Source organism: Triturus cristatus, chromosome 11 (genome assembly GCF_964204655.1).
Source record: "Triturus cristatus chromosome 11, aTriCri1.1, whole genome shotgun sequence".
NCBI lineage: Eukaryota > Metazoa > Chordata > Amphibia > Caudata > Salamandridae > Triturus > Triturus cristatus.
In genome coordinates, this window is record NC_140594.1 from 655,206,263 (window position 1) to 655,227,726 (window position 21,464).

The window sequence follows — 21,464 nt, forward strand, 5'->3', positions numbered from 1 at the left end:
ACAGGAAGCAGCCAGGCTATCTCCCCTAAACCAATGACAAAGCTGCTATGCATGTTGTGATTGGTCTGAGCACCGTGGATTGGGGCTCAGCCCGGGAATGGGGGCCTGGGCATGTTCTCCAAACAGACTGTAATGCAGCCTGCATGGAGAACATGTGAAGGGCGCATGAGGGCCGGCCAAACAGTCATTGCGCACTTGGAGTGGGCAAACCACTCCTCCCCTGCTCTGAGAGCAGAGCAGCCCTGCCCGCCCCGCAAAGCTGCGCAGCAGCATGAACAAATACAATGATAATACCCTCGAGTTGCTATCATTGCATTTGTTCTTTCTTTCATTGCTTTGCAGCAGTGGAGTGATGCTCCTCTGCCTTAGCGGAGGAGCCACCACTGAGTATCTCTTGAAGGAAAATTATGAAAGATAGGTTGCTACTCCTGGGATAAGCACTTGCCTAGCAGGATAAAAATATCTGAAAAATGTAAGAAGATCTAGGAGTTTGCAGGGGTCAGTTTTCTCCGGCCCTTCGTTGTGATATTCTGTGACTGGCTACAGATGGAATGCAATGGATTATCCGCTCTCATGTAATGATTGGGTCTGTGTTTTAAGCAAGACCTTACCTAACATCTCTGCCATCTTTCACTTTCTGGCCGATTGACAACATATCCATTCGTACTAAAGGGGCAATGAAGTCAAACATTTACCCACACTTCGTTCAGCCTTAACATACTTTCATCATTAATCCAGGTCTTCGATGTCCCAAATTTGTTATTCAAGTTGTTTTTCAACAATGTTGTTTTAAGTGAGAGACCGTGGTTATAATCTTCATCTGTGTGGCTGTGGTACCGGCAGTTAGAGCCTCTCCAAGGTTTCGCCAATGTTGACACTCATTTAGGTAGGTAATGTGCAATCTCAGTTTTTTCTCACCCTGTCATTGCTAGTAGAGCGTCACCATTCAGCACTGAAACCGTATTTTGTGGATGTGTAAGGGCATATGCGTAAGGGGATTGCGCCACCAGAATGTCACTTTTATCAATGTTCCAGTAGCACAATGCCCTGATCCACACTTATAAAGCAGTGTTAAGCCACTTTTTGTGGCTTAACGCTGATTTGTAAATATGGTACCCTTTCGCGCAGGTGTCTGCGTGAAAGGGGCTTGCAATGGGTGTTGCTGTGTGTCTTCCATCGCAACACCCATTGCTTTTTGACGTTGCCCCATATTTACAAAAATCATTACATCTGAGGCTGCACCAAAAATTAACCCCATGCAAAAGCAGGCATAAGATGGGCGCAATGAGGAGAAATAAGTTTATTTCTCCTCGTTTTTGCTTTTTCTATTAGAAAAATTTGAGGTAAGAATCCCATGTGGGAGCTGCAATACCTGAACCCCTGTGCACCCGTACTTTTATAAGTGCATGTGCTTATTGGCAATCCTGCTACAAGTGCATTGGGCTCCAAGTAGCACCAACCTCTGGCAACATTTCCTACAAAGATCTTCAATAAATTAAATAATACATATAATAAAAAAATAATAATACATATAATAAAAAAATAGATAAAATTAATTAAAAAAAATAAAATTGTAAGTAATAAAGATAATGTAAAAATATATTAAAGATACATATATAAAATATATATATTTACTTGATAATAAATAATTATTTTAATAAATTATAAAATGTTAGAAACATATTAAAAATAAAAATAAATATATATATATATAAACACCTGTAAAATAAAATATATATTTAATAAATTTAAATATGAACATGTTTTTTTAAACTACATTTTACTTTACATTAACTGCGACAGTAGTGAAAATGCTCAGGTTCCTATGATCAAAGTAATGGCCCTTAACTCTAGGGACACTGTTGCTGCCACCATGGGACTCTAGTCCCAACCTTTTTCTAGCTCACTGGACTTCTAGGGACTCTTTGTCAAGGGCCAACTGCTCTTTCCTGAGCTTAAGCCTAGCTTTCTCAAGTTCAAGAAGTTGTATTACCTATCAAAAGAGTGGTCACTCTTGCTAGATACAGAGGTCCCTACAGATGTTGAGTGCTGAGGGATCAGTGTCTGGCGGTCGCACCTACAAGCCTTGGCAAAAGCAACCCACGCAGTAAGTCAAGGAAGTGTACCCTTCCAACCAGCAAGGTCCAGGAGACTCCCCACACACAGGGTAGTCAGGGCAGGCCCGAGCAATCAGGGGAGCCTAAGGAAAATTAAGATGACCCTCAATTGGACCCACAGGCCGGAGGCACAGGACTCGTGAAAGGACCTCCGGCAGCTTTACAAAACACAGGCCACACGCCCCTTTTTACACCACGCTGCAAATACGCCTCTTGGTGCACTGCTGGTGGGGCGATGAGGTCCTCTTGTGGTCTGAGGACCTCAGGATACAAATGTACTTCATCCCCCAAGCAGCAGTGCGCCATGGGCCGCGTTTGCAGAGTGGTGTAAAAAGGGGCCTTGGCCTTGGACCAGCAATCCAAGCGTGTGGCGCTTACTGGAGGTACCTGGTGGGTTAGTTGCCCCTCAGGGACCCTCAGGAATGAAGGGGACTTAATACCCCAACTTAGACTTCAATTCCCATCCAAGAGCGTGCCAGGGAGCGCGTTTGCAGAGTGGTGAGCAAAGGGGGCATGGCCTGCTATTAAAACTTAGCAATCCTGCTGTGTGGGACTTACTGGAGGTAATAGGAGGGGTAGTTGGCCCCCAAGGATGTCCAACACATTGGGATTGCTAATACGTCTTCGAAGGCTATGCCCCTCTTTCTCCACCACTCTGCAAATGCGCCTCCTGGCAGACTACAGGATGGAGGATGAAGTCCAATTTACTCATGAGGGATTTTGGAGGCCAAGAAGCCCTCCTGGTACCTCCTGTAAGTCCTTCTTCCATCTTTCTGCACCTCTTGTGCCTTTTTCTGTACCCCTCTTATGTCTTTCCGCACCCTTTTTGCCTATTTCTGCCCCTCTGTTCCTTTTTTCTGCACTTCTTTTGTTTCTTACCTCTTTGTGCACCTCTCCTACCCCTGCTTGCACCCCTCTTGCCTCTTTTTCCACCTCTGTTGGTTCTTTCTGCACCTCTTTTGCTTCGTTCTGCACTTCACTTGCCTGATCCGGGCCCCTCTTGCCTCTTTCTGCCAGTCTGTTGGTTCTTTCTGCGATGTTCTGTCTTCTTCCTGCAGTTATGTTCCAAATTTCTGCATCCCTCTTGCCAATTTCTGCACCTCTCTGCACCTTTCTGCCCATCTGTTCCCTCTTTCTGATCCCATTTTGCCTGTTTCCGCAACTCTCTTGCCTTTTTCTACAGTTCTCTTGCCTCTTTCTGCACCTCACTTGCCTCTTTCTGCACCTCTGTTGGTTTTTTTGCACTGCTCTTGCTTCTTTCTATACCTCTCTTGCAAATGTCTGCACCCCTCTTGCCTCTTTCTACACCCCTTTTACCTGTTTCTGTACCTCTCTTGCCTCTGTCTGCACCTCTGTTCCTTCTTTCTGTACCTCTTTTTCCTGTTTCCTTAACTCTCTTGCCTCTTTCCGCAGTTCTTTCCCTCCTTCTGCACCTCTGCTGCTTCTGTCTGCACTTTCCATGCTTCTTTCTGCACCTGTCTCCCTTCTTTCTGCATGCCTGTTGTCTCTTTCTGCACTCGTCTTCCCACTTTCTGTACCTTTCTTGCCTGTTTCTGCATCTCACGGGCCTTTCTGCACTTTTCTTGCTTCTTTCTACACCTCTGTTGCTTCTTTCAACAATTCTCTTACCTCTTTGTGCACTTCTCTTGCCTCTTTCTGCACTTCTCTTGCCTCTTTCTGCACTTCTCTTGCCTCTTTCTGCACTTCACTTGCTTCTTTCTGCACTTCTCTTACCTCTTTTTGCACCCCTGTTGCTTCATGCTGTACTTTCCATGCTTTTTTCTGCACCTGTCTTGCTTCTTTCTGCACCCCTGTTGTCTCTTTATGTACCTCTTTTGCCTGTTTTTGCAAATATCTTGCCTGTTTCTGCAGTTCCCATGCCTTCTTCCACACCTCTGTTCCTCCTGTCTGCACTTCTCTTGCCTCTTTCTACACCCCTGTTGCTTCATTCTGCACTTTCCATGCTTCTTTCTTCATCTGTCTTGCTTCTTTCTGCACCCCTGTTGTATCTTTCTGCACTACTCTTGCCTCTTTCTGCATCTCTCTGCCTCTTTGAGCACCTCTTTTGCTTCTTTCTGCACTTCTCTCTCCTCTTTTTGTAGAGCTCTTGCCTCTTTCTGCACCTCTGATGCTTCTTTCTGTACCTCTCGTGGTTCCTTCTGCAGCTGACTTGCCTCTTTCAGCACCTCTGTTGTTTTTTTTCTGCAGATCTCTTGCCTCTTTCTGCACCTCACTTGCCTGTTTCAGCACCTCTGTTGCTTTTTTCTGCACATCTCTTGCCTCTTTCTGCACCCCTCTTTTCTCTTTCTGCACCTCTCATGCCTCTTTCTGCATCCCTGTTTCCTCTTTCTGTACCTCTGTTTCCTCTTTCTGTACCTCTGTTTCCTCTTTCTGTACCTCTGTTGCCTCTTTCTGCACTTCTCTTGCTCTTTCTGCACCCTTCGTGCCTCTTTCAGTACCTCTGTTACTTTCTGTACTTCTCTTCCTTCTTTTTGCACCTCTCTTGCTTCTTTCTGCACCTCACTTGCCTCTTTCAGCACATCTGTTGCCTCTTTCTACTCCTCTCTTCCCTCTTTCTGCACCTCACTTGCCTCTTTCAGCCCCTCTGTTGCCTCTTTCTGCACATCTGTTCCCTCTTTCTGAACCTTTCCTGCCTGTTTCGGCACCTCTCTTGCCCCTTTCTGTACCTCTTTTGCTTCTTTCTCCACTTCTATTGCCTCTTTCTGTATTTCTCTTGCTTCTTTCTGCACCTCACTTGCCTCTTTCAGCACCTCTGTTTCCTGTTTCTGCACTAACCTTGCCTCTTTCTGCACCCTTTGTGCCTCTTTCAGCACCTCTGTTGCTTCTTTTTGCACATACCTTGGTTCTTTCTGCACTGCTCTTGCTTCTTTCTGCATCCCTCTGCCTCTTTGAGCACCTCTTTTGCTTCTTTCTACACTTCTCACTCATCTTTCTGTACCCCTCTTGCCTCTTTCTGCACCTCTGATGCTTCTTTCTGCACGTCTCTTGGTTCTTTCTGCAGCTGACTTGCCTCTTTCAGCACCTCTGTTGCTTTTTTCTTCAGATCTCTTGCCTCTTTCTGCACCTCTCATACCTGCTTCAGCAGCTCGGTTGCTTTTTTCTGCATATCTATTGCCACCTTCTGCACCCCTCTTTTCTCTTTCTGTAACTCTCTTGCCTCTTTCTGCACCCCTGTTCCCTCTTTTTGCACCTTTCCTGCCTGTTTCTGCACCTCTCTTGCCTCTTTCTGTACCTCTGTTGCTTCTTTCTGCACTTTTCTTGCCTCTTTCTGCACCCATGTTGCCTCTTTCTGCACCTCTGTTGCTTTTTTCTGCACTTCTATTGCTTCTTGCTGCACATCTTCCTTCTTCCTGCACCTCACTTGCCTCTTTAAGCACCTCTGTTGCTTTTTTCTTCAGATCTCTTGCCACTTTCTGCACCTCACTTGCCTCTTTCAGCACCTCTGTTGGTTCCTTCTAAACCTCTGTTGCTTCTTTCTGCAATTCTCTTGCCTCTTTCTGCACTTCTCTTGCTTGTTTCTGCACCTTTTTTGCGTCTTTCTGCACCTCTGTTGAATCTTTCTGCACTTCACTTGCTTCTTTCTGCACCTCTCTTGTCTCTATCGGCACCTCTGCTGCTTCTTTCTGCACCCCTCCTGCCTCTTTCTGCACCCCTCTTCCCTCTTTCTGCACCATTCTTGCCTCTTTTTTTTACCCCTGTTTCTTCTTTCTGCACTTCTCTTGCCTCTTTCGGCATCCTTCGTGCCTCTTTCAGCACCTCTGTTGCTTCTTTCTTCACTTCTGTTCCTTCTTTCTGTACCCCTCGTGCCTCCTTCTGCACCTCTGTTGCTTCTTTCTGCACTTCTCTTGGTTCTTTCTGCACTGCTCTTGCCTATTTGTGCATCCCTCTTGCCTCTTTGAGCACCTCTTTTGCTTCTTTCAGCACTTCTCTTTCCTCTTTCTGTACCCCTCTTGCCTCTTTCTGCACCTCTGTTGCTTCTTTCTGTACTTCTACTGCCTCTTTCTGCACTTCTCTTGGTTCTTTCTGCACCTCACTTGCCTCTTTCAGCACCTCTGTTGACTCTTTCTACACCTCTCCTCCCTCTTTCTGCACCACTATTGCCTCATTCAGCCCCTCTGTTGCTTTTTGTGCAGATCTCTTGCCTCTTTCTGCACACCTCTTTTCTCTTTCTGCACCTCTCTTGCCTCTTTCTGCCCATCTGTTCTCTCTTTCTGTACCTTTCCTACCTGTTTTGGCACCTTTCTTGCCTCTTTCTGCACATCTCTTGCTTCTTTCTGTACCTCACTTGCCTCTTTCAGCACCTCTGTTCTTTTTTCTGCAGATCTCTTGCCACTTTCAGCAACTCACTTGCCTCTTTCAGAACCTCAGTTGCTTTTTTCTGCAGATCTCTTGCCTCTTTCTGCAACCCTCTTTTCTCTTTCTGTACCTCTCTTGCCTCTATCTAAACCCCTGTTCCCTCTTTTTGTACCTTTCCTGCCTGTTTATATACCTCTCTTACCTCGTTCTGTACCTCTGTTGCCTCTTTCTGCACTTATCTTTCCTCTTTTGCACCCTTTGTGCCTCTTTGAGCACCTCTGTTGCTTCTTTCTGCACTTCCCTTCGTTCTTTCTGCACTGCTCTTGCCTCTTTCTGCATCCATCTGCCTCTTTGAGCACCTCTTTTGCTACTTTCTGCACTTCGCTCTCCTCTCTCTGTACCCCTCTTGCCTCTTTCTACACCTCTGATGCTTCTTTCTGTACCTCTCTTGGTTCTTTCTGCAGCTGACTTGCCTCTTTCAGCACCTCTGTTGCTTTTTTCTGCAGATCTCTTGCCTCTTTCTGCACCTCACTTGCCTGTTTCAGCACCTCTGTTGGTTTTTTGTGCATATCTCTTGCCTCTTTCTGCACCCCTTTTACCTCTTTCTGTACCTCTCTTGCCTCTTTCTGTACCTCTGTTGCCTCTTTCTACACTTCTCTTGCTCTTTCTGCACCCTTTGCGCCTCTTTCAGCACCTCTGCTACTTCTTTCTGTACTTCTCTTCCTTCTTTCTTCACCTCTCTTGCTTCTTTCTGTACCACTCTTGCCTCTTTCAGCACCTCTGTTGCATTTTTCTGAAGATCTCTTGCCTCTTTCTGCACCCCTCTTTTCTCTTTCTGCATCCCTCTTGCCTCTTTCTGCACCTCTCTTGCCTCTTTCTGCACCCCTGTTTCCTCTTTCTTTACCTTTCCTGCCTGTTTCTGGACCTCTCTTGCCTCTTTCTCTACCTCTGTTGCTTCTTTCTGCACCTCTCCTGCTTCTTTCTGCACCTCACTTGCCTCTTTCAGCACCTCTCTTGCTTTTTTATTCAGATCTCTTGCCACTTTTGCACCTCACTTGCCTCTTTCAGTACCTCTGTTGGTTCCTTCTAAACCTCTGTTACTTCTTTCAGCAATTCTCTTGCCTCTTTCTGCACCTCTCTTGCGTCTTTCTCTACCTCTGTTGCCTTTTTCTGCACTTCACTTGCTTCTTTCTGCACCTCTCTTGTCTCTTTCGGCACCTCTGCTGCTTCTTTGTGCAACTCTCTTGCCTCTTTCTGCACCATTCTTGCCTCTTTCTTTACCTCTGTTGCTTCTTTCAGCACTTCTCGTGCCTCTTTCAGCACCCTTCGTACCTCTTTCAGCACCTCTGTTGCTTCTTTCTTCACTTCTCTTCCTTCTTTCTGCACCCTTCACGCCTCTTTCAGCACCTCTGTTTGTTCTTTCTGCACTGCTCTTGCTTCTTTCTGCACCTCACTTTCCTCTTTCTACACTTCTCTTGCTTCTTCCTACACCTTTGTTGCTTATTTCAGGAATTCTCTAGCCTTTATATGCACTTCTCTTCCTTCTTTCTGCACCCCTCCTGCCTCTTTCTGTACCTCTCTTGCCTCTTTGTGCACCTCTCTTCCCTCTTTCTGCACCCCTCTTGCCTCTTTTTGCACCTCTGTTGGTTCATTCTGCAGATCTCTTGCCTCTTTTTGCACATCTGTTGCTTCTTTATGCACCCCTCTTGCTTCTTTCTGCACCCCTCTTGCCTCTTTCTGCACCCCTCTTTTCTCTCTGTATCCCGCTTGCCTCTTTCTGCACCCCGTACCCTCTTTCTGCACCTTTCCTGTCTGTTTCTGCACCTCTCTTGCCTCTTTCTGTACCTCTGTTGCTTCTTTCTGTATTTCTCTTGCTTCTTTCTGCACCCCTCCTGCCTCTTTCTGTACCTCTCTTGCCTCTTTGTATAGCTCTCCTACCTTTCTCTGCACCCTATCAACTCTTTTTGCACCTCTGTTGGTTCTTTCTGTGCTGTTCTAGCTTCTTGCTGTACCTCACTTGCCTCCTTCTGCACTTCTCTTGCTTCTTTCAACAGCTCTGTTGCTTCTTTCAGCAATTCTCTTGCCTCTTTCTGCACTTCTCTTCCTTCTTTCTGCACCCCTCTGCCTCTTTCTGTACCTCCCTTGCCTCTTTCTGCACCTCTCCTGCCTCTTTGTATAGCTCTCCTACCTTTCTCTGCACCCTATCGACTCTTTTTGCACCTCTGTTGGTTCTTTCTGTGCTGTTCTAGCTTCTTGCTGTACCTCACTTGCCTCTTTCTACACTTCTCTTGCTTCTTCCTACACCTTTGTTGCTTATTTCAGGAATTCTCTAGCCTTTTTATGCACTTCTCTTCCTTCTTTCTGCACCCCTCCTGCCTCTTTCTGTACCTCTCCTGCCTCTTTGTGCACCTCTCTTCCCTCTTTCTGCACCCCTCTTGCCTCTTTTTGCACCTCTGTTGGTTCATTCTGCAGATCTCTTGCCTCTTTTTGCACATCTGTTGCTTCTTTATGCACCCCTCTTGCTTCTTTATGCACCCCTCTTGCCTCTTTCTGCACCCCTCTTTTCTCTCTGTATCCCGCTTGCCTCTTTCTGCACCTCATACCCTCTTTCTGCACCTTTCCTGTCTGTTTCTGCACCTCTCTTGCCTCTTTCTGTACCTCTGTTGCTTCTTTCTGTATTTCTCTTGCTTCTTTCTGCACCCCTCCTGCCTCTTTCTGTACCTCTCTTGCCTCTTTGTATAGCTCTCCTACCTTTCTCTGCACCCTATCGACTCTTTTTGCACCTCTGTTGGTTCTTTCTGTGCTGTTCTAGCTTCTTGCTGTACCTCACTTGCTTCCTTCTGCACTTCTCTTGCTTCTTTCTACAGCTCTGTTGCTTCTTTCAGCAATTCTCTTGCCTCTTTCTGCACTTCTCTTCCTTCTTTCTGCACCCCTCTGCCTCTTTCTGTACCTCCCTTGCCTCTTTCTGCACCTCTCCTGCCTCTTTCTGTACTTCACTTCCTTCTTTCTGAACCTCTCTTGCCTCTTCGGCACCTCTGTTGCTTCTTTCTGCACTTCTCCTGCCTCTTTCTGCACCTCTGAGTTAGAGGTAGTTTTAAATCCCATGCCCTATTATGTACTGGGGCCTTACAGGGGAGGTCATGCCAATCACAGGGATACCCCAACCCATAGTGTACCCTAGTGTATGTAGGTGTTTTAACTGTATTCTAAGTGTCTTTCAGCATAGCACTGGCTCCGGGCCTGGTTAGTAAGTGTCATTTACGACCAGTACTAGTCAGCAAAACGTTGGGGGCATAGGATGATTTTGCAAACAGTTGGTTCTTTCTGCATTTCTCTTGCTTCTGTTTGCACCTTTCTTCCTCCTTCTGCACATGTCCTACCTCTGTAGGCATAGTTAGAAATTAGCATTAAAAAACCTTTGAAATTCACTGAAAAAACATAGGTTTCAGGGACATTATAGTTAGAAATTAGCATTTAAAAAACCTTAGGAATTCACTGAAAAAAACATAGGTTTCAGGGACGTTATAGTTAGTTGGACATTTCACTCGTACAAAACCAGAGAAATTCGACTGTTATAGTTAGTTGAGCTAACTATAACTCATGTCCCCGCAATGCACTGCTGATGACGTCACATATTACATCACTCATGACATGGTCAGTGACATCATCGATGACATCACTGATGACATCATCCAGTGACTGAGTGTTTCTAAAGTTTAAATATGTTTTATACATATATATGCCTAGGTGTATTGAAGAATGAGTGGGTAAATGAGTGTCTGAATGGATGATTTAATAGGTGCATGACTGACTGTATAAGTGAGTGATTAAACATGTACATTTGTAAAGCGGCAGAAGCCGTAGCAGTTGCACTGACTGGGTCAGACCCGAAGATTACCTCTTGTTTGGTGAAGTTTATGCAGATTTCACCTACCTATCTCAGTACAAGTTGAATTTTTTTCTTTAATTGTTTTATCATTGGAACCCTAGAGCAGACTAACCTAATCCTAGCTTCTGTCGTGGTTATAGAATTTTTATAGAATATAGTTAGAATGGAAATAGTTATTACTTAATCGATCCTGTCAAGTGGTTCTGATTATTTATCATAATATTTCTGAGTTGTCATTTATGCAAGTGTTTCTTTGTCTTACTGGATTGCCACCAACATTTGACATGGTAGAAACTGAACAATAGATTTTATGCTCTTAGTTTTTGTTATTAAGAGTTGTACCTTAATTTCTGCTGCTTTAAACTGAGGGGTTTGCTTTGTTTTAACTGTATGTAATGTTGATATGATATTAATTCACCACTAATAAATTATTAATTAGTCAATCAATGAACACATTTACATCTCTGGTCCCCTTATTGTATTTATGACCTTATCTGTAATTTGTTTATTACATTTGTATCCTATTTTACTTAATTGTTAGGGGATATTCATTGTTTTCATGGGTTGAGTGATTTCAGTATTGGGTTGGTGCTGCTGAGCACACATTTGCCTGAGCAAAAGCTTCCTGATTTATGGCATAAATGCCAAGGGCCTTATTAAGAGTATGGTGACCCTCAGGGTCCGACCACTGGCACCACTGTGGGTCCGCCTGCAGTATTCTGAGTGTGGCAGTTGGACTGCCACCAAACTGCCGGCTTCACCGGGATCAAGGATCCTGCTGCGCCAGCGGTCTGCAACCGGGCTCAATATGCTAGTGATGTGGATGCTGGAACTGCCAAGCGTATTACGAGTTGGCTTTCCACCAGCCATTTCATGTTGGTGAGCCCACCATGAAAAGGGTGTCAGAGAGGCAACTAAAGGGGCCCTAACAGGGACCCCCTACCGCTTCTGTGCCTGGGAAGCGCATGCGGGGGACATATGTTGTGCCCCCCCTGGATTTGCACCCCCATGGTGTGCCACTGAGAAACCGGACTCCGCCTTTGAGCGCTTCAAGGGCTCTCATGCTATGGCCAGATCCTTGGGCCTCTCTGTAACACCCTGTGGCCAGTCTAGCTTTCGTCCCTTTTGTGGCAGTGGAAGGGGTTTCTAGCCACGTCAACCGTATCCCTGCTACCATTCTACACAGACTCCCCAAGTTGTGCAAGGACATGGACGTGCCTCATTCCAACCTCAAAATGGTTGCCAGGAGTCATCTGCCACCCATACCTTAGCAGCTGCAGCCTCCAAGCACTCCTAGTTTGAGTCTGCAAGACAATTCTACTCCAGGTGGAGGGAGAATTCATCACCATCTCCTCCACTGGAGGGCCATAACATCGGGCAAGTGTGTCTTGCAGATCATTTAGGAGGGCTATTCTCTGCCTTTCCTTTCTTTTCCTCCTACCAATCCACCAGTCCAAGATCAGTTGGCAGAGGATCATCTGACTTTACTCCAAGAGTAAGTTACAGCTCTCTTGGCCTAGGGGGCTATAGAGAGGGTTCCGATTTCAGAGGTAGGCAATGTTTGTTATTCCAGCTACTTTCTGATCCTGAAAAAGAACAAAGGGTTGCAGCTCATTTTAGATCTTCGAACCATCAATCTCTTCCTCAAAAAGGAGAAGTTCAAGATGCTCACGTTGGCTCAGGTCTTGTCTGCTCTAGACCAATGAGACTGACTGGTAGCGTTGGACTTGCAGGATACGTATTTTTACTTCCCCATCTTGCCTTGCCGCAGGCGTTACCTGCGGTTCAAGGTAGGCCCCACACACTTCCAGTTTACCGTGCTGCCTTTGGCCTTACCAGCATCCCTCAGGTGTTCACCATTGTGATGGCGGTGGTCGCACCTCATCTGCGCAGGTTAAGGATTTCAGTCTTCCCCTACCTCGATGACCAGCTGTTGAAGTCATCTTCATCCCAGGCTGTTGTCTCCCACCTTCAGACTATGGAAAACCTCCTGCATTCATTGGCATTCTCTATAAATGTGAAGAAGTCACACCTGACTCCTTCTCAGATGCTCCCTTTCCATTGGCGCTGTTCTGGGCACAGTGCAGTTTCGGGCTTATCCTCCTGAGCAGCGAGTCCAAGATATTCAAGTTCTGATACCAATGTTCCGGCCTCTATCCTGGATTTCAGTGAGACTGACTCTGAGGCTGCTGGGTCTCATGGCCTCCTGTTGGTAAAACACACCAGATGGCGTAGTTCCAGTGGGTGCAGCCTCAGGAGAAATCTCTCCTACATCGTCTAGATCTCGGACGAAACTGCAAAAGACCTGCAGTGGAGGTTGACCAACCGCGATTGAGTCAGTTGTAGACCCCTTTCCCTTTCCCAACCAGATTTCACAGTAGTGACAGATGCGTTACTCCTGGGATAGGGTGGCCATATGGGAGAGGTGAAGATCAGGGGACACTAGTCTCCGGCGGAGTGGGGCTTCAAATCAATTTGTTGGGGCTTAGGGTGATCCGATTGACATTGAAAGGATTTCTTCCCTCTGTCAAGGGAAAGTTTGTGCAGGTGTTCATGTATAACACATCTGCCATGTGGTATTGCAACAAGCAGGGCCGGGTGAGGTTGTGGACCCTTTGTCAAGAAGCCTTGCATCTCTGGACATGGCTGGAACAGCAAGGCATAACCCTGGTGGTTCAACACCTGGCAGGTTCTCTGAATGCCAAGGCGTCAAACTCAGCCGACGATGTCTAGCGGATCACACATGCCATCTCCAGTCGCTGGTGGCACAAGGCCTCTTTCAACAGTGGGGAGAGCCTTAGTTAGATCTATTTGCCCCGAAAGAGAACGCACAATGTCAGCGCCTCGGAAAATGAGCTTTGATCCCATGATCAGGCTGTCAATTCGGGAGGATCTTCTGTCGCAGCAGCAGGAAAGGGTCCTCCACCGCAGTCTGTTAACTCTCCACCTCCATGCGTGGGGATTGAGTGCGATAGTTGATAGCTTTCGACCTTCCTCTCGAAATATGTGATGTTATTTTGGTTGTCAGGCGGCCCTCCACTAAGATGGTATTAGCCTGCTGTTGGCAAAAGTTTGTAAAGTATTGTACAGAAAGGTCTATTGACCCACTTTCGGCCTCCTTATCTACAATCCTTCTTTTCATTCGTATCCTTGCCCAGCAGGGCTCTGCGTTGGGAACACTAAAGGGTTATCTTTCTGCTCTATCTGACTGCTGGGCTAACGCTCCTTGTTTAAATCTCCTGCTGTAAATAGATTCTTAAAAGGGCTTGTTCATATGTTCCCACCCATGCCTTTTAACATGCCACAGTGGGGCCTTAATTTGGTTCTCACATTCCTATGTGCGCTCCTTTTGAGCTCTTGCATAATTGTCCCTTCTGTCTGCTTACCATCAAAACAGCCTTTCTGGTGGTGATAACAACTGCCCGGAGGTTGAGTGAGTTGCAAGCATTGTCATCCAAGCCTCCATATATGATGATCTTTGGGGATAAAGTGGTGCTTCGCACCAGGGCTTCATTCTGGCCTAAGGTGGTGACCCCATTTGATTTCGGTCAATCAGACATGCTGCCCACCTTTTTCACTCCCCTGCATCCCTCGAAGGAAGAGGCGCGTCTCCACCAAGCTTTGCTGTTCTACCTTGACTGCACAAAAGAGTTCTGGGTGGACAACCAACTCTTTATGGGGTACATGAGAGCTAAAAAACGTTGGGCAGTGTAGAAACGGACTATTTCTCGCTAGGTTGTTCTTTGCATTGGGATGTGCTTTGCCCTGGCTAAGAAGCAGCTCCCTGAGGGCTTAAGAGCTCATTCCACTATGGGGAAGGCTGTGACCACGGCGTAGGCTCTGGGTGACCCAGTCCTGGACATCTGTCAGGCAGCAACGTGGGCATTTGTGCACACGTTTACCAACCAGTACTGCTTGGACAGTCTCGGTCCGCAGGGACGGGCTTTCTGCCTATTCAGTCCTGCAGGACTTCTTAGTGTGAGAAATGTGTCCGCAGCCCATTGCCAAATGGTAAGGCTTGGGTATTTGTTCAAAGGTAAGGAATCTGCTGCAAGAAGTCTCTATCAGATAAACAAGGTACTTACCTTCGGAATCACTTTATCTGGTTGAGACAATATCTAGCTGCAGATTCCTTACAGACAGACCCATGCCTCCTCGCTCTGCGGATTCATTTGTTAGGGCTAGGGATGTTCCCTTTTTCAGGGCCCTAGTTATGGCACTCAATCAAGTCAGTCACTTAATGGCTCTGTGCTTCTGGCATGGAAAAGTGATAAGTACGGACTTCCGCGCGCCTGGGTGATGCCTATATAGGTGACTGCGGCGTCATAACCGACGCTAACAATGCCAACGACGTCACGTGGAGCTGAACTGAGCCACCCGACTGCACGCAGGGGCACTGGTCACGTAAAAGTTTCCAGATCCAGCCTGATGCCTGGGAAATTCAAAGGTAAGGAATCTGCAGCTAGATATTGTCTCTACCAGATAAAGCATTACCGAAGGTAGGTAACTTGTTCAACTATACAGCAATTAAAAAAGTCAGTCATTTGCTTGTGCCATTAATATAGTTACTTAGGTTCTCCTTTGCTGCAATAAAAGCATATTCCATGCTCACGGTTTACAAGTTTGCTCACAGGTTACTTGAACTGACACAAAGAAAAAGAGATAAATTGCTAAGGTCTGTGAGCAGGAAGACAATTGTCCATTTTTCTTATCGCTTAAGGCATTTGCAAGGTCTATTAGAAATGGAATTGTATTTTATTAGGCACTAACTAAACTATATCAAATTTTTTTTCTAAATGGTGCTGAAAACTAGCACAAGATGTAATCTTGAGGGCTTTTGTAGGTTGTATTGTTTATGATTTTGTATGGTGGGTATAATTGTTATGTATTTAATGGGTCTTGCTTTGTCAATAGATGCACATACCACCGTGACTACTGTTGGCAGGGTGGAACGGTGGCATGTGGAATGTTGGGGTGACCTTAGGCAGTTGACTTCTGCTGCCTGCCCTGACCGGTCTGTTTCTTACCTACTAAAATAAATGGAAGAAGACTCCTACCTACTGTGTATGCTTCTCTTCAGTGGCGACAATTGGATCTGGACCCCAAATGGACCGGCAGAGCAGGAGTTCACTCTCGACGTCTCCTGCAGGCTGAGTGGAATTCGCGCACATTGTAGACTGTGCGAGCCGTGTCCTACATTCCCCAGGTGCCTCAGCTCACTCTTGCATGTGCCACTCACCTTCGCCGTGACTCCTACCCTCCAGCATTCAATGTGGGCACCGGAGTCCCTTGCGGGGACATCACCTGCTGTTGTGGTTGCGCAGCTCCGTTTCCCCGCAACCTAGCAATCCTTGTGTTGATGTCTCTGCCCTGCTCTACAATAAAAGCGTGCCGACGTTCACCGCCTCATCATTCCTCAACGTGCTGAGGTCTACAGTGGGCCATGTCCCGCTTCCTGTAACCCAACAACTTGCCATGCGCAATCGCCTACGGCTGGCCACGTCTCCTGTTTCCTCGGTTTTCTTCGTGTTCCTGCGTTTTTTCAGCATTTCCCTCAACTTCCAGCATATCGGTGATATGCACACCCCATTGTTTGCATTCTCCTCTATTTGCTCCATTTCCTGCAATTGAGTGTTGGTGACAGATACATCTTATGTGCCTCATCTACAAGCAACATACAGATCGTACTTGCACATCAGGTACTATCTTCTATTTTACACGCTCAGGCTCAGCTCGTTTGCCATATCTCCATACTCCATGCAAGTCATTGATTTGCACACCAGGTACTGTTTTATTTACACAGTTTTGTCTGCATAAATGATGCTTAACCAGCATTAATTGACTGCGCATTGGGCATTTAAACTTACCTTCTTTGTCTTGGGGCAAGCTTCCTTTATCATCATCTGGTTGTTTTGCATATTCACTTGCCAACATGCAACAATCAGTTTTACCTCCTTTCCCATTTCTATCGTCCCCAGGCAATCCTCCTGTGGAATGGTAATTATGGTTAGAGGGGTTTGAAGTCTTCTTAGAAGCAATTGAGGCATAGGTTTTCACTCAAAAGAAAAAACTTGCTTTACTATGACATTCTTTGGGCATGGAAGGGAGGAAAGTTTTAAAGCATTTACCTCCAGCTGCAGTTATAGGTGAGGAAGATGCCGTGGATGAATACACCTCAGCCATAAAAATGATGGATGCTAGATTTAAAAAGAAGGGCAACATCATCATGGAAAGGTTCTATATGAGGAAGCAATTACCTGGTGAACCTGTGGATACCTTCATGAGCGATTTAATTCATGATAAATTGAGGAGAAACCTTTGATGACCGAGAACTTGACTTGAGATAAAGCTTTAGAAATAGCCAAGAATGTAGAGACCACTACCATGTATATGGATCAAATGGCTTTGGAATCTAAAGTGCATGCTGTTTCTGTAGAGAATGTTGTGTATAAGAAAGAAAGGAAAACTGGTAAGCAAAGAACATTAGAATGTTACAGATGTGGTAGCAAAAGTCACTTGGGGAAAGCTTCTTTCTGTCCCGCTGCTGATAAGCTTTGCTCAAAGTGCAGACAGAAGGGTCATTTTGCTAAAGTGTGCAAATCCAAGCCAGCATGAGTCAAACCTACGTCTAAGAAGGTTCCACCACTTGACATCATATCAGAGATCGAGTCTGATCCTGACAGTGATAAGGGAAACCAGATCATGATGATCTCATATGCTTGTGAATCGAGTCTTCTTTGGAAGTTGTGTGATGCGAATACGTCGGGCAAATGCACTGATTCTGTACTGCATGCGGGTGAATCGGAGGTGTTGAGGTCAGACTAAATGAGTGTCACCAGACCATTCTGTCAAGTGGGTGTTGATGGTGAACTTATTTCGTTGATGGCTGATTCTGGTTCCTTCCTTACCCTCATTGGTCCTGAGGAATGGGCTAAATTAACCAACATTTCCTTGAAGATATCTCTGGTCAAGCCTGTGGCTTACGGAGGAAAACCTGTTAAAGTCCTGGGTAAATTTGAGTGTGTACTAACTTTCAAAGGACATTCCACCCCAGCCACCGCATATGTGGTTAAGGAAGAATCTTCTCTTCTGGGATGGTTGGAGCAGAAAAATGTGGGCATCATCTTAAACCCAAACAGTCCTGAGCAGGCTCTGATCAAAGAGGATTTCAAACCTGTCTGGGCTGTGGGAGCACACGATTGGAGAGTGTCCTTCCTGAGGTCTTTAACAAAAATCTTGTGAAAATCAAGGGATTTTCACACCGCATAGTCTTGAAGCAGAGAGCCCAACCCGTAATTCATAAAGCCAGATGTGTGCCCTTTGCCATGAGAGAAGAGTTGTCCTTGGAATCAGAATCTCTGTGTCCGCAAGGTATCATTGAGGCCATTGAGAACTCTGAATGGTTATCTCCTGTAGTTTTAGCTAGGAAAGAAAGGAAATGGTGCCCTCAGGATGTGCATTGATTTGAGGGACTTGATGGAGAGAAAATGGGTCAACGGACACCCCCTACCCAACATTACGGACATGCTGGGTTTGTTAAAGGGAGCCAAGATTTTCACCGCTTTGGACATGTCCTCTGTGTATCACCAAATCTCTCTTAAGAAGGACAGATGCCTTCTGACATCTTTTTTTACTCCCTCTGCTGCATATAGGTTTAAAAGGATGCCTTTTGGGCTTGCATCAGCCTCCGCGGTATTTCAAAGGGTCATGGAGGCAATGTTTGCTGGAGTTTCTAATGTCAAATGTTTCCAGGATTATATTTTGGTGTACGGTTAAAATGTGGAATGCCATGACAAGAGCTTGGCCACTTTGCTATCCATCTTAACTGAAAGGGGTGTCCCTTTAAAAGTAGAGAAGTGTAGGTTTGCTGTGAACAAGTTGGACTACTTAGGTTATAGGCTGTCTGCTCGAGGAGTGGAACAGAAGGAGGATTTGGTAAAGGCCATAAAAGATTTCCCCACATCACAAAAGAAGAATCAGCTTCGATCGTTTTTTGGTATGTTGGAATTCTATGCCAGGTTCATTACCAAGTGCAGCGAGAAAACGCACAACATGAGACTACTCATGAAGAGAAACCAGCACTTTGTGTGGTTGTCTGAGCAAGAGCAAGAATTCCAACAAATAAAACTGGAATTAAGTTGTGCCATTTCCCTTCAACCTTTTGATACGCATGATCCTTCCATTGTGGTCACGGATGCCAGTCAGCATGGTTTAGGTGCTGTTTTACTCCAAAAAAGAGAGGGCAAAGAAGTAGTGGTTTCATTTGACTGAGGCCCTGGCTTGCTGGTGGGGTGTGAATTATTTCAGGCAGTACCTGTGGGGTTCTCAAATCATCATTCGGATGGACCACAAGCCTTTGTTGAACCTTTTCACCCCAGAGGGTGCCAGCAATGCCACTCTCCGTATTGTCAAGTGGCACTACAGGTTGATGGAGTTCCAATTTCAGTTGTAATACATTCCTGGGGTTAAGAATGTTTTTGCAGATTGTTTATCCAGGTTGCCACTTCTCCAATGTGCAGGTAGAGGAGCAGGAAGATGATAGTTTTTGCGTGGTGGCTTCTTTGGGTCAGTCCATGTTTGGCTCCATATCTGAAGAAGAGTAGAAAACCACCATGGAGGAGAATTACATTATTCAGGTGGTGGTTAGGATGTTCGGTAAAGGTTGGGTGCCCAATGAGGGGGAAGCCAGCTCTTTCAAACACGTTTTTCCTGAATTAAGAATGCATATGGGAGTTTTGAGAAGAATGGATATGCTGGTAGCCCCACGGGGTTGCAGAACAAGATTTTGGTCCTGGCCCATGAAGGTCACATAGGCATGAGGGTCATGAAGAGGAGGATCAGAGAAATCTTCTGGTGGCCAGGGATGGATCGGGCAGTTGAACATTTTGTGAGAGATTGTGTGGCGTGTGCACTTAGCGACAAAATCCAGGTCACTTTCCCTAGTCCTATTGAAGTGGTGCCTATTCCAGACAAACCATGGTTCAAGTTAGGTTCAGGCATCTTTGGACCCATGTATGTCTTGGATGAGTGGAACAGGGACGGCTTAGTACCTGTGAATTATGGTTCTGGGTGGCCTGAGGTGAAATTTGTGAAGTTTGCCAACACTGAGGAGGTGTTAGAATTCCTTTAGTCCTTATTTTTGAGAGAAGTAGCTCCTGTTGAACTGGTCACCGACAATGGAGTGCAATGTATTGCCAAGGAATTTCAAGGGTTCATGAGTCACTGGGGCATTAAGCACATCACCACTTCCTTGTATTATCCCCGCAGTAGTGGTTTAGTGGAATGATGTAACAGGGTTTTAAAGGACAGCATACAATTGTCGGTGGCCAGTGGATTGAATTGGAAGAAGGAGCTTGTAGACTTGTTGTGGGCTTTGCGCACTACACCTAATGCCATTACCAGGCAGTCTCCCTTTGTCTTGCTTAAGGGTAGAATGACGTCCACGAAATTGGTTAGAACTTAGATGCGGGAGTTAAGTGTCCCTAATGTTAAGCGTGAATTGGTGAAGGAGAATTGTGAGACGTCACAAAGCAAGAATGTTACCAGGGACCCGATCAAGGGAAGACGACAAGCTCTTTTTAAAGCAGGAGATTGGGTTAGGGTGAGATTGCCTGGTATAGTTGAGAAGGGGCATTCGAAATGTTCCCAGCCAATGCAAATCATTTTTCTCAAGGGCAGGTCTGTCAAACTGAGTGATGGGAAATGGTGGAATATGGAGAGATTTTCCAAACAGAGGTGTGGTGGTGAGCAAAGCATGAACACTAACTTGCAAAGTGACCCTAGTGTTAGTGGCGCAGGAAGAGAAAGGAGAACTCCTGTGTGGTTTAAGGATTACATGAAACATTAAGGTCTGCCTCGTTTGGGTTTTGCCATTGTCATCTCTTTTTGCCATGTTAACTGTAATTTTGATCATGGGGGGGATTTATTTTTCCAGTGTTGTGAATGTTTATATCCTTTGTGTTTTTGTTCATGGTCCGTTATTGTGGAGGAAAAGATGTGCTGGGTCTTCCTTTGTCAATATGCGCACATGCCACCGTGACTACTGTTGCTAGGGTGCAATGGTGGCATGTGGAATGGCGACCTTAGGCAGTTGGTTTCTGCTGCCTGCCCTGACCGATCTGTTTCTTATCAACTAAAATAAACAGAAGAAAACTCCTACCTGCTGTGTGCGCTTCTTTTCACTATTGCTTTGTGAAACTGTCTTAAATAAACATATTGACTGGTTGATTGGCATCCTTACTGTTTAATTGAGTTATTAATCTGCTAAACTGACATTCAAAGTGTATTCTGTGATCACCTATAGCAACTTTGGAGCAGTTAGAAGCCATTTTACCACAAACGATGCAATGATGCCTCCATCTTGTTTGGCTGCATGCCATTCGTATCCCACTTTTAATTCTCTGAATTAGCTTGGTGGCATAGGGTGTGTGCCTCCCTAGGGCTGTGCATGTTCCTCTGCCTTTATGCGTGTTTCGCCTTCTTGCAGGGACAGAGGCGGACTCTTTGTTGTTTGTGTGACACTCCAGCACGTTGACCTTGTGGTTTGGTATTTCTTTCATTGATGACTTTGCATCTCTTCCATTGCAGGCTCAAGCCCAGCAAGTGTCACCGGCCTGCAAACGTGATCATTACATGAGGAGGAAAGATCTGCAAACGTTTGCATGAACATTTCGGGAAGTCAAGCAAACTATGTTATTAGTTATTCAAAAGATCATGAAGCTCCACTTATATTTATTTCTAAATAAACTGATATTTTTTTTATTAATGGATTCATCTTTAAAAAATTGTTTTTCAGAGTCCCTATATCCTTTCACAAAAGAAGTATGATAGGGTCTAAGGGAAAGTTTAATGACCTGCCTCAGTTCTAATCCCCTAATCCTATAATTGAAAAACAAATTAAAGGAACTGGAGGTCTAACAAAATCCTGCAGAGTGAGCAGAAGTGTAGATAGAGGGCTAATTAGTCCCACATTCCAGAGTAGGGAGTAAGAGAAGAAGAAAGAGACATCCAAATGCAATCTATGAGGACCTCAGAGCGAAGTTTGGATACCCATCAATTGTCTGAGTGATCAATCTTATCATCTGGTCATCCAATCCAGGATAAGATGCTTCTCTTGATCATAGAGAGCATCTAATTAGGAG

The 21,464-nt window shown here is 45.5% G+C and overlaps 1 protein-coding gene across 3 annotated transcripts in view; it reads left to right on the forward strand.

Annotated features, from left to right (window-relative positions):
* Positions 1-21,046, forward strand: part of TM4SF19 (transmembrane 4 L six family member 19) — a 238,790-nt gene extending 217,744 nt beyond the window's left edge. For all 3 annotated transcript variants that reach the window (XM_085636384.1, XM_085636387.1, XM_085636386.1), the window contains one exon: positions 20,911-21,046. In XM_085636384.1, coding sequence (XP_085492510.1) covers positions 20,911-20,988 — 78 coding nt within the window. In that variant the 3' untranslated portion in view covers positions 20,989-21,046. The remainder of the gene's footprint in view (positions 1-20,910) is intronic.
* Positions 21,047-21,464: the final 418 nt, after the last annotated feature.